Consider the following 12,621-nt stretch of genomic DNA (forward strand, 5'->3'; position numbering starts at 1 on the left):
ACTAGTGGGCTAACACAATCCTATAGCAAATGCCTAGAGCAATAGGCAGCTTTAAGAAATGTCCTTGCATTAGCCAGGCATGGTGGTGTGTACCTATACTCCTAGCTGCTTGGGAAGCTGAGGCAGAAGGATCACTTGAGCCCAGGAGGTCGAGGCTACAGTGAGCTATGATTGCACCACTGCAGCCTGGGAGACAGAGTGAGTCCTCTTCTGAAAAAAAAAAAAAAGAGAGAGAAAAGGAAAAAAAAAAGGAAAAGAATATCCTTGCAAACCTCTTTTGTAAAGATATTATGGCTTCTAACTTTGCCTATTACAGAAATCTGGACTTTTATATTTAGATTTGTTTAACCATGTCCTAATAGAGAAATAAGCAGATCTTGTGTTTTGAAAACTGTCTCCTCTTTTTTTCTCCCTTCCCACCCCCTCATTAATGCTCCCAACCACCCAGCCCTCTGCCCGGGAGGCTGTCACTCTGACACACTCTTCTACTCTCATCTGCCTCATGTCTTCCATATTTATCAAGGTTCTCCAGAGAAACAGAATCAATAGTGTATGAGAGAGACAGAGAGATCCACAGAAACAGAATCAATAGTGTAGAGAGAGAGAGAGAGATAGACCCAGAGAAACAGAATCAATAGTGTATAGAGATGATAGATAGATAGATCCAGAGAAACAGAATCAATAGTGTATAGAGATAGATAGATAGATAGATAGATAGATAGATCCAGAGAAACAGAATCAATAGGAGAGAGAGAGAGAGAGAAGTGATAGAAATAGAGATGATAGATAGAGATGAGTTAGATAGATGATAGATATAGATAGGTAGGTAGATAGATAGATAGATAGATAGATAGATAATGATAGAGATAGATGGATAGATGGATATTATAAGGTATTGGCTCCTGTAATTAGAAAGGCTGGCAAGTCCAAAATCTGCAGAGCTGATGTTCCAGTTTGAAGACCATCAGGCAGGAAGAATTCCCTCTTACTTGGGGGAGGCTCAGCTCTTTGTTCTATTCAGGCCTTCAACTGATTAGATGAGGCCGCCTACACGAGGGAGGGCAATCTGCTTGACACAGGCTACCTATTTAAATGTGAATCTTATCCTAAAGCACCCTCACAAGAAAGGCCCCAGAATTATATTTGACCAAGTATCCGACCTAGTCAAAGTGACACATAAAATTAACCATCACAAGCCCACCCCTTGTCAACTTGGCACCTGTACACATCTCCTTAAACCACACTTAATCTCCAAATAAAGACAACAGTAAGGTCATAATTCCACCTAATGTGATACAACTCTCCTGTGTACAACCAAAAACACACACACACTTTCCCCTGAAGAGGAGTTAAAGTGCTTGAGTGAATTTTATTCTTTTGCTTATACCCTGTAACTTAAATAATATGATGGAAAGTTAACAATATTTAACTATACTATAAAGTAGATACATGTTATTTCACACAATAAGGGAATAAGAGAAGACAGAAAACAAAATTGTTGGCTATACACACACACACAGACATATTCATTAAAAAAATAAGGAAGATTGATTACATTCAGAATGTCCGAATGGAGAAATAAAATAAAATACAAGGAGGACGTACCGTAACCATGACAGTCCTTGTTGCTGTCATTGGTCACATGGTTGTAGCTGGTATTCCTCACCACCTTCTTCCACTCCCCATTCTGTATTCCCTTTGTCTTCAGCAAGCCCCTCATCTGGTCCTGGCTCTTTACCTGCTGGGGTGATCTAAACCTTCCCCCCTGAAGGGTCTGGACTATAGTATTTCTACGTGGGTGGGATTGTTGAATATTCCATTGACCTTAATCACAGGGCTTGGTAATACTATGGGACACCCCACAGGATCTCCTGTATTCCAGACATCCGCTTCCTTACTTCCATCGTGGAGTAGTAGTCCAATTTCCCCTTGGCAGTCAGGATCCAGTCACCCACACCAGCACAGAAACTCTCTGTTTTGCTTGTTGATTCAGAGGCATGAGGAGCCCAAAGTGGCCAGGCCTTAACTTCCTGTTCAATGGAATCATGGTTGTGTCACCTGGTGGCAGCATTCCTCCCTTTGGAACTAGACCTCTATCTCAGCAGAACATAAGATCATAGGAAGAGGAAGCAAAAATTTTCTAGTGGGTCACCAGTATGAGAATAAGAGTGCCACTGCCATTAACTCCCCTTGGTTTCTGGACCTGTGAGTCTGACTTTGGGAGAAACACCGCTACATATTGGATGCTGATTGAGAGCATATACAGCCTCCTGGAGAACCATTCCTAAGCCCCGCAAGGTACTGCCACCTAGCTGGTGCTGTAACTGAGTCTTCAAAAGGCCATTCCACTGTTTTATCAAGCCAGCTGCCTCAGGATGGTGGGAACATGATAAGACCAGTGAATTCCATGCCACATTACCACACTTTGTCTGCTGTGAAGTGAGCTCCTCAGTCAGGAGCAACGCTGTGTGAATACCGTGACTGTGGATAAGGCATTCTGTGAGTCTACGGAGGGTAGTTTTGACAGAAGCATTGTGTACAGGGAAGGCAAATCTACATCCAGGGCAAGCGTCTATTCTGGTAAAAATATTGCCTTTTCCATGATGGAAATGATCCAGTGTAATCAACCTGCCACCAGGTAGCTGGCAGATTACCCCGGGGAATCGTGCCATGTCAGAGACTCAGTGTTGGTTTCTGCTGCAGCAGAGTGGGCATTAGCAGTGCCTGTAGCTGGGTCAGCCTTGGTGAGTGGAAGTCCATGTTGCTAAGCCCATGGATAACTTCCATCCCTGCCACCATGCACACTTTGCTCATGAGCCCATTGGGCAATGACAGTGGTGGCTGGAGAAGGATGCTGCCTGGTATCCACAGAACAGGTCATGCTATCTACCTGATTATTAAATCCTCTCTTGCTGGGGTCACCCTTTGGTGAGGATTCACATAGGATGCAAATATCTTCAGTATTTTTGCCTCTTCGGAGAGGCCTGTCCACAGACCTCTTCCGTAAATCTTCTTGTCACCAGTTTTTCAATCGTGTTCCTTCCACGTCCCTGACCATCCAGCCAAACAATTGGCCGCAGCCCATGGATCAGTATATAGTCACACATCTGACCATTTCTCCTTCCAAGTAAAATGAACAATCAGGTTCACAGCCCAAAGATCTACCCACTGGGAGGCTTTCCCTTTCCCACTCTCCTTCAGGGATGTCTCAGGAAGGGGCTGCAGGGCTGCAGTTGTCCACTTTCAGGTGGTACCTACATATCCTGCAGAACCATCTGTAAACGAGGCCTGAATCTTCTGTTCCTCCATCAGTTGATCATATAGAACTCCCCATGAGGTCACAGGTGCAGGATGGGAGAGAGAAGATAGGATAGCAGGAGCGGGACCTCTGGGCATTTGGGCCACTTCTTTATGTAACTTACGTGTGCCTTCAGGGCCTGCTCAGGCCAGATCACATGTATATACCACTTCCATTTGATGATGGAGTATTGCTCTGCACACCCAACTTTATGGATTAGTGGATCAGCTACCACCCAGTTCATGATTGGTGACTCAGACCACTGGTCACTTGGTGGCCCATGGTTAAGTGTTTAGTCTCCACCAAGACTGAGTAGAAGGTCAAGAGCTGTTTCCGAAAAGGAGAGTGATTATCTGTGGAGAATGGGAGGGCTGCTTCAAAATCCTAAGGGATCATGCTGTGATTCACCTACAGGGGACTGCCAAGGGCTCCACGCAGCATCCTTATCTGCCACTGACTCCTCAAGCACCACTGGATCTGCTGGGTCCTATGGCCCAGGCAGCAAAGCAGCTTGCATGGCAGCCTGGACCTGTGGCAGAGCCTTCGCCTGCTCTGGGCCCCACTCAAACAGGAAGCTTTTCAGGTCACTTGGCAAATGAGTAGAAATACACACTCCAATGATGAATATGTTACCTCCAAAGTCCAAATCAGCCCACTAGGCATTGTGCCTTCTTTTTGGTTTTAGGAGGGGCCTGATGCAACAACTAATCCTTCACCTTAGAAGGGATATCTGTCTCCACATACCCATACCACCCAACCTCTGGAAATTTCACTGAGATGGAAGGCTGTCGAATTTTCATCAAATTTATTTCCTGTCCCCTGACATGGTAACGGAAATCTTCCCACAGTATTTCACCTAAAATATGTATGTGCATGACCTCTAGGGCACAATGTTCCAGGGAAGGGCATTAGTAAATAGTTCTTATGGTTCAGCCCCTGGCGGATGTGTGGTTTCATTGAGTTCAACCTAAGAACAAAGGCAATTTAAAGCTTTCCTGATTACAATGCCCATTTACAAACTTTGTTTCATTTCAGCCTCAGACAACCCTTGCATGGTGAACAAGGCAGATGTTGGTGACTCTATTTATAGAAAAGTAATCTGAGGATAGGGTAGGGAGTTTAAAGGAATAAGCACAGGGTTACTCTGATTTAAAATCCTGACCGCTCCCCAATGCTCTGAAATGTACACAATCCAGTGCCCATGCAGGAAAGGAGATGCTCAGAGCATGAGTTTGTAGATGCCAACAAGACATTTCTGCTCAGGTCCTGCTAAGCTGTAGGGTGTGGGGCAGGGAGTGGGGAAGAAGGAGATGGCGCCAAAAGTGTTGACAGGGGAACCGTTCTAAGTGTAACCAATAGTACTCTTGAAAATTTACATTTGCTCCTGTCCTAGTCATGCATGGAGTTTTCATGTGTGGAGTTCCATGACTAGGAGTCCTAGTCATGCGTGGAGAGCAAAACGGGGCATCTGTTTGAGCTACACCTGAGTCTCGGTTCAACGTCTGCACATTTGTTTAAATTGTTCTACTGGCCAGCCTCTCTCTGGTTGTTAAAGTCACCACATGTAAAATCTCTCACATCTGAAAGCAAATTTCAGGGACACAATGCACATCTCTTTCTCTTGTTAAAGTCACCACATGTAAAATCTCTCACATCTGAAAGCAAATTTCAGGAACACAATGCACATCTCTTTCTCTGGGGACCTGGTCACTCACTCATTCATTCATCCAGAGACAGGCACAAACAGGCTGGGACACAGGAGCTGGCAATGAGGTCTCCACCTGGCCGGAGCTGAGTGGCTATCTGGAATAAAAGGAGGGATTGCAGTGGCGGGAGCTGTGTGGAAGGTGCCAGGTCCTGATGGAAGAGTTGGAACTCTGAGACTGCACAGGCAAGAAGCCTGTCTTCTGATGTGCTCTGGAACTTTAGGCAGAATCACTTCATCCCTCCAGGGCTCTGCTTCATTCACTTGTAAATGAAGGGGTAAGACCAGCTGATTTCTGAGATTCCAGCTCTAATTAATTCTAAGCCCCCATTTACTCAACAGAAAGACTGTGGTACTTTCATAGTGTTTGTGCCTCTCGTAAAATATTTATCTCCTCCTACTGTGTAGGGTAATTTCAGTGTCTGTGCTAGACAGTGTCCATGCTAGGACTATCATTTGGGAATTGTAGACTAAAACCATCATAACTTATTAGCTAAATGACCTGGGGAGGGGCTTTTGGCTACTTTCTTTCTTTTTTTTGTAGAGACAGGGTCTCACTCTGTTGCCTAGACTGGTCTCAAACTCTTGGGCTCAAGCAATCCTCCCACCTTTGGCCTCCCAAAGTGCTGGGATTACAGGCATGAGCCATCACACCCAGCCACACTTTGAACTCAGTTTCTTCGTCTGCAAATAGAAATATTAATGCTTTTCCTGCCTGTATCCCATAGGGTAATTGTGAGGATCAGTGTTCACAATGGGTGTGAACAAGTTCCTGTAAAATATGAAAGGGTGCCCTGCATAAAGGATTATTATGATGATAAATTGCTTGGAGACCTAGGCTCCTTGTGTTACTCATCGAGGACCCAGCAGAGTGCTTGGCTCTTGGAAAGTACAAGAAATGTTTGCTCGGTGAACAAATAAATGAAAGTGTGAACAAAAGGCAGAAGCCCAAGATGGGCAAGATACAAAGGGATTCAATCTGCAAATGTGTTCTATAAGCACCACCCTCCATCCTACTTCCATGCTGAAGTGTTCAGGAGTTTACATGTGAAGGAGGAAAAAGCAGACTGTCATGTCATTCTGCTGTTCAGGCCCAAGGAGCAACCTGGGGAGGTGACAGTGAAGAGGGTTTGGTGGCCCTGACACAGTTTTTGTTCTCTCAGCCCTGTGATGCTGCTAAAAACTCCACTCAGCTTCTCAACCTAATAGCTGCAGCGTTTTGTTGGTTTCTAAGCCTCTCTGCCCAAACCAATCACAAATCCACAAATGCCTGGAGAGGAAAAGATGTCAGGCTGACTTCAACGGGGCCTCTCTTCTCCGGGATCTTGGCCCTTGGTATCCCTCCAAAGCCTCCAGAAGGATGTTTTGGTCTTTCTCTAACCGCTCTGTTTGTTCTCCGTGGGAGGTTGAATCTGTCCTAAACTAGTCCATCGTAAGCAGAAGTAGAAGCCCCGGGCATGTTTTTAACAGCCCTCAGTTGGCAACAAGCAGCTTTGAGAGTCCCTGAGCCAGGCCAATATTCTCATGGAGCAGAGGGGAGCCTGAGCCCAAGCCACCCACTTTGCTAATATGAGAGCTGGGACTCAAACACTGGGCGTCCAATGTCCACGCCAATGTGCCTCCTACAGCACCAGGCCAATCCCTCCAGAGGCACCCCTTTGTTTTATTTTCTTCTGTCCTTGTAAGAAAGCCAGTTGCCTCTGACCATAAGATATACTATGGGTTCCTCCTGGGCCATGTACTGCCCCTCCCATGGGTGGGTAGTGCTGATGCCCAAGACACTGGGCACTCTGCTCACCCCACCCCCTCCTCCCTATCCCAAGCGCAGACCACAGAGCCAGCCACTCCATGGTCCCAGACGTGAGGTCAGCTGTGGCTGGACCCTAATGAGCCTGGAGAGCCTGATTACAGCCTGTGGCTTCCTGAGTAATCATGGCCGCCCCCCTCCACCGGACTCCAGGTTGTGCCGGTCCCTCTCCTTCCCACGCACCTCAGCCACTGCTGCCCGTCTTCCCTGGTGGCCTGAAGTGCCTTCCCTCAGCTCAGAGCAGCCACTAGCCCTTCTCTAGCCCTTCTCTCCTCTGCCCCTCACCCCTGCCTTGTTACTGTAAGATCAGTGGCACCCCGGCCTGGAGGGGCCTTGGTCAGCCTTTGTCCATATTCCTTGCCCCCACACTAACTACTAAACTACAGTTGTTGACTTCTTCCCTAACCAGACCAGGTCACGCCTGCTGTCAGTCCTCTGCCTGCATGACTCATGGCTGGCCTGGAGGGCAGGTGGGGCCCTGCTCACCTAAGGAAGGCAGCCTTCTGAGTCCTCTTTTCAGTCAGCGGGGACCCCGAAGCACTCTTTAGAAAAAGGCTCTGGAGTCCTCGTCCTCCAGGCAGCGCCTAGGATTGCAGCCTCTCTCTCCTCCAGGCAGCACCCAGGTCTGTAGGCCCCAGCAGTGCTGGGAGTGGCACAGGAGCCAAGGTATCAGTGTAGGGGAAGGAGCTTGGGTCTCAGAGCCTCTCGGGCCTGGACTGGAATCCTGACCCCAGCACTGTGGTCTTCAGCACGTGGCCAACTGCTGCACCTGCCCTGTCATCTGTAAAATGGAGCAACAGCCTCCTGCCTGGGACATAGCAGACACTCAGTTGATGAAGTTGGCAAATGTCAGTGCTCTCACGTCCCTCCCTTCTCCACCCTGTGGGAGATTCGAGAAGGCACGGAGCAGGCAGAGAGTGAGCAGGGCTGACTATGGCACACCAGTACCGAGCAGCTCCCTCCACCAGCCGTGACACGGGCAGCGAGGGAGGCTTCTGTCGGCACCATAGGCACCTGTTAGTAGCCCACGCGGAGGCCCACAAGATGTAGACAGGCCCCCAATAACATCGTCCACTCTATCTTTTCACGGCCGCTGCCTGGAACACCTCCCACCCCCATCTGGGTTCTCAGAGATGGCGTCAGCAGCAGCAGCTGTGGCTTAGGGGTGCATATAGAGAGGGAGGGAACCCTTCTCCCTGCATCCTCCCTCCACTCACGCTAGGCTGCAGCTCCTGGGCAATGAAGGGAATGATATGACCGAGGCTTCTGCACAGACATCCACCAGGAGCATGTGGATGCTTGGGCCTCCACACCTAGGGAAAGGCTCTCCAGAGCTTCCCAGGAAAGAGGAGCTGGAGGGGGCTGGTGGGGAGGAGGGAGTGTTTTTTCTCCTTTGCTGCTGGCATAGAATCCCTTAGAAATCACAGATACAGGCCAGGTGGGATGGCTCATGCCTGCAGTCCCAAAACTTTGGGAGGCCAAGGCAGAAGAATCACTTGAGCCCAGGAGTTTGAGACCAGCCTGGGCAACATAGTGAGACCCCATCTCTGCCAAAAAAATAAAAAAATGAGTTGGCCTGGTGGCATGTGCCTGTTGGAGGATCATTTGGGCCCAGGAGTTCAAGGGTGTAGTGAGCTGTGATTGTGCCACTGCATTCCAGCCACAATAGAGCAAGACCCTGTCTCTGAAAAAGAAAGAAATCCTCAAGCTGGCTGCTGTGTTCTTAGGGACCAGGGAGGAGAGGTTGTCTGCCAAAGATGGTGGCATAGAAAGGAATGGAGTTCCGGAAGAAGGTGAGGGGGCCCCAGCTGTGTGTGGGTGCAGGGCAGGGTGTCCTTGTACCAACAAGTCTTCTCAGGCTTTTCCTGAGCCAAGGCTAGAGATGGGGATTGTGAACTTGTCCACCCAGAAGGTGAGAGTGGAGAGAATGGAGCACCAGGGAGCAGGAGACCAGCCCTGGGGGAGAAGTGAGCCCAGGAGGAGTCGGGGCAGAGGGAGGAGGCGAGTGCCCACCCCGACAGGGAGGAGAGAGTGGCAGGATAAGGGGTCACGGAGCTGCAGGGCCCTTGGAAGCTGAGTGAGCACATGATCTTGTGGATGAAATCTGAGTTTTGGAACAGGACAGTGTTGCCAGTGTTGCCACACCACCGACAGCTTTGGGGGGCCTCTCCACCTCTGTATGGCTCTCTGCTTTTCCAAACCTCAGCTGGCCCAGGCGCCAGGAGCAGAGGTGGGGTGAAGACAGACGCTATGGCTCTGCTGGTTCCCTGCAGGTCCTGCCAGGGTCGGGAGGTGGCTCCTGTGCAGGCATCAGCCTGGGCCCGTGGCACTCTGGCTGACAAGCTGCCAGGGGCTCCTGCAGGCCAAGGGCAGCTCCTGCAGGCCAAGGGCATCTCCCTCCCGGCTTCTCTGAGGCCAGGCTGCTGCCACTGCTGCTGGTCACCCTTCATCGTTGGCTAACTCAACAATGGAATCTCAGCCGTGCTGCTGGCAGGCCACGTGAGCCATGCAGGGCCACATCCCCATGGCGGGAGGTGGGCAAGGGCAGGTGGTGTCAGGGAACTGACTGGAAGGTTTTTATTGGCTCTGGTGGGGCTGGCTCTGTCTGGGCTTTGGTTTCCAGTTTAGGTCATAATAGAGGACGTATTCACTGACTCTGCTCCACTTAGAAACACTCTGGGAAGAAAACAGAGAAGGGCACAGCAGAGGGCTCAGGTAGCATCAGCCAGGATGAAGGGGCCTGTGCCACAGAACTGGATACGGCAATGGAGGGCTCCCAGCTCCCAGCATGCAGAATCCCTTCCCCCGAGAGGCCCACTTTCTGCCTTGTGTCCTCAGGGTTGGCACAGCTATGAGGGGTGGAGACTCTCAGACCCACACAGCCAGAAGGAGGTGAGGTCATCAGACCCCTGTCCTGGGCGCTAGATAGGGCTCTTTAAGGAAGGGCCGTATCTTCATCTTGGCATCTCCCACAGGCCCTCATGCAGAGCCAGACTCGAAGGAGGGTCCACGGCTGCTTGGTGAATCACCCTGTTCGAGCACATACTGAGTTTTCCTGACTGCATGCCAGGCTCTCTGTGTCCAGGGCTGGGATGTGAGCCGTGGCTCCTGCCGTCTTCCTGGGGCTGCACAGTCTAGCAGGGCCCGCCAGATAGTATCCAGTGTTTGCTTTCACTGTGTGGTGACTTCTCTTTCTATGTGTCAATGAAAAGACTCACAATGCAGTAGCCTTAAGAGCTCGGTGAAGAGGCTGGGTGATCAGGGTGGGCTTCCTGGAGGTACTCACCTTTCTCTGGGCTGTCACTGTGCCTGCTTACTCACACTGGGACACACCTATTTCTCATGCCGCACTTTCTTGGTTTTCTCCTCCACATGACTTGACTCCAACCCTGTTCCCAAATGTCTGAGAAGTCATGGGGGTGGGGTAGGGGTGAATACAGTGGTCAAAGACCGTGCATGAGAAGGTCAGACTGGCCTCAGAGCAGGACAGGCAATCCTGGACAACCTTGGCCCCTTCTCGAAGCTGACCAGCCCCTCGGTCCCTAACCTCATTGTGTGTGTGGAGCTATCGGCAAGCCTTGCAGTGAGAAGTGAGTGTCTGCTGGGCTTGTCCAACCCTCAGGCTGTCGCCGTGCCCGCTCCGCTCGTGGGCGAGCCTCGGGTGGGGAGCCCCTCAAAGACTGACCTCTCCCATCTTCTCTCCAACCTCAGGTGCCCCTGGCCCTCCAGGACCAAGAGGACTCAAAGGAGATATGGGCGTGAAAGGGCCTGCTGGTGGCAGAGGCCCGAAAGGAGACCCCGGCAGCTTGGGCCCCCCAGGATCCCAGGGTCCTCAGGGGCAACCCGGAGAAGCCGGGCCTGTGGGAGAGAGGGGCCCTGTTGGCCCTCGAGGGTTCCCAGGCCTCAAAGGCTCAAAGGGCAGCTTTGGAACAGGAGGGCCAAGAGGACAGCCAGGCCCAAAAGGGGACATAGGGCCCCCAGGGCCAGAAGGGCCTCCAGGGTCTCCAGGGCCCTCAGGGCCTCAGGGAAAACCGGGGATCGCAGGGAAGACAGGGTCACCAGGCCAGCGGGGAGCCATGGGGCCTAAGGGTGAACCAGGGATCCAGGGTCCCCCTGGTCTCCCCGGGCCTCCAGGCCCACCAGGAAGCCAGAGCTTCTACTGAGGAGGGCTGGGGTGGAGACACTGTCACACAGAATGCCTGAGGGGCACAGAGCAGATCCAGGCCCCAGAAAGGCTCACCTACAGACAGTTGTGGTCCTCTGATTCCAATGAGGGGGTTCCCCAGGGCTGACCCTGCAGCTTTGGGCTCCCCCTTAGTAACTGTACCATAGGAAGGCAGCCCCTACTCACACATGCATGCACACACGCACACAAACGCATGCACACATACACATGCATGCACACATGCACACAGGCACACATACATGCACACATACACATGCATGCACACGCACACATGCAGAACATCCAGGCACACACATGCACGCATACACATGCATGCAGACACACACACATGCACGCACGTGCACACGTACACATGCAGGCACACATGCACACACATGTGTACAGGCACACACATGCACACACACACATATGCGCGCACAAACACATATATACACATGCACATAGACAGATTTTTTGCTGGCCAGGTGGGCCAACTGGGTTTCCCTGGCTGGGCAGGAGGAGAGGGCAGAGGAAGACGCCCCTCTCCTGTGACTGAGCCCGCCAGGGAGGCAGCTACCTCGGGAGGAAGATCTCACATCTGTCTCTGGGCACCCATGCTGACCAGCAGTTTCCCAGGGCTCCCCGGGGTTAAAAAGCCCCAAGGAAACCTTTGCGGGTGGGCGTTACTGCCAAAACTCCAGAGGCAAAGTGGACCTGGCAACCCCAGACCCTCCCCACAAGCAAGGGAACAGCATACCCGGGAGCTGTCCCTGTCTGTCACAGCACAGTGGGGCCACGAGGCCGACATTCTCTGGCCTTGCACACAGCGCTCCCTGAGAGTTCAACATTTATTTCTTTACATGTCCAGAAAATTCCTCAATTCATCCTTGCCTCTGCCCTTCAGGAGCAGCCTAGAAGGAATCCAAGCAGGAGTTTCATCTGCACGGTGGCACTCTGTAGGCCCTGGAACATTGGGCCTGAGTGGAGATGGGAGACAGAGGCAGGCCAGAAGGTTCTCTACGCACAGCTGCCTCCCTTGCTGTCCCTGAGGCTGGCCTGCCCCATTCTCCAAGGGAGTTCCTCTGGAGTGGTGGGGAGGAACAAGCCGTAGAAGGGCCAACCCCTTGCAACAGGGCAGCTGTCACCTCCTGCACCCAGCTCTCCTGAGCACAGCTGCGTGCTGACATTGTCCCACCAGGACCCACAATGGCCCGAGCCCTCTTTTCATGGGCAGCCAGCTGGGCTAGGAGTGGGAAGGGCCTGGACACCCACGGAGGCCCCCCGTGTCATCCCTCCTTGGCACCCACCAACTTCCTGCACACACTGGCAGAGAGGGGCGCTGGGAAGTCACCCCGCAGGGTGGAGGTCTCCTGTTGGCTACACTTGCTCTAAAGCTGCTTTGCCTTTATGTTCAAACAGATTCAGACCCCCCGTCCCACCCAGGGTGAGGGCATAGAGTTTCTCCTTCCCAACACAGACCCAGAGAACAGCCCTTCCCTGCCCAAAGCCTTTCTGCACCTTCCTGACTGTCCTGGATGTGCAACTGGTTTGCACCGCACACCCCATGGCCATGTAACTCTCCTGTCCACATATGATAATACCATGCTGCGTAGTATTACTGACTCAGTAAACAGCTATTTCCAGGA

At 51.5% G+C, this 12,621-nt stretch overlaps 1 protein-coding gene across 2 annotated transcripts in view; it reads left to right on the forward strand.

Annotated features, from left to right (window-relative positions):
* The window catches only part of SCARA3 (scavenger receptor class A member 3), a 38,885-nt gene extending 26,264 nt beyond the window's left edge, over positions 1 to 12,621 (forward strand). For both annotated transcript variants that reach the window (XM_033229349.1, XM_033229344.1), the window contains one exon: positions 10,522 to 12,621. In XM_033229349.1, the coding sequence (XP_033085240.1) occupies positions 10,522 to 10,973 (452 nt within the window). In that variant the 3' untranslated portion in view covers positions 10,974 to 12,621. The remainder of the gene's footprint in view (positions 1 to 10,521) is intronic.

Source organism: Trachypithecus francoisi, unplaced genomic scaffold (genome assembly GCF_009764315.1).
Source record: "Trachypithecus francoisi isolate TF-2019V2 unplaced genomic scaffold, Tfra_2.0 Contig01440, whole genome shotgun sequence".
Taxonomy (NCBI): Eukaryota; Metazoa; Chordata; class Mammalia; order Primates; family Cercopithecidae; genus Trachypithecus; species Trachypithecus francoisi.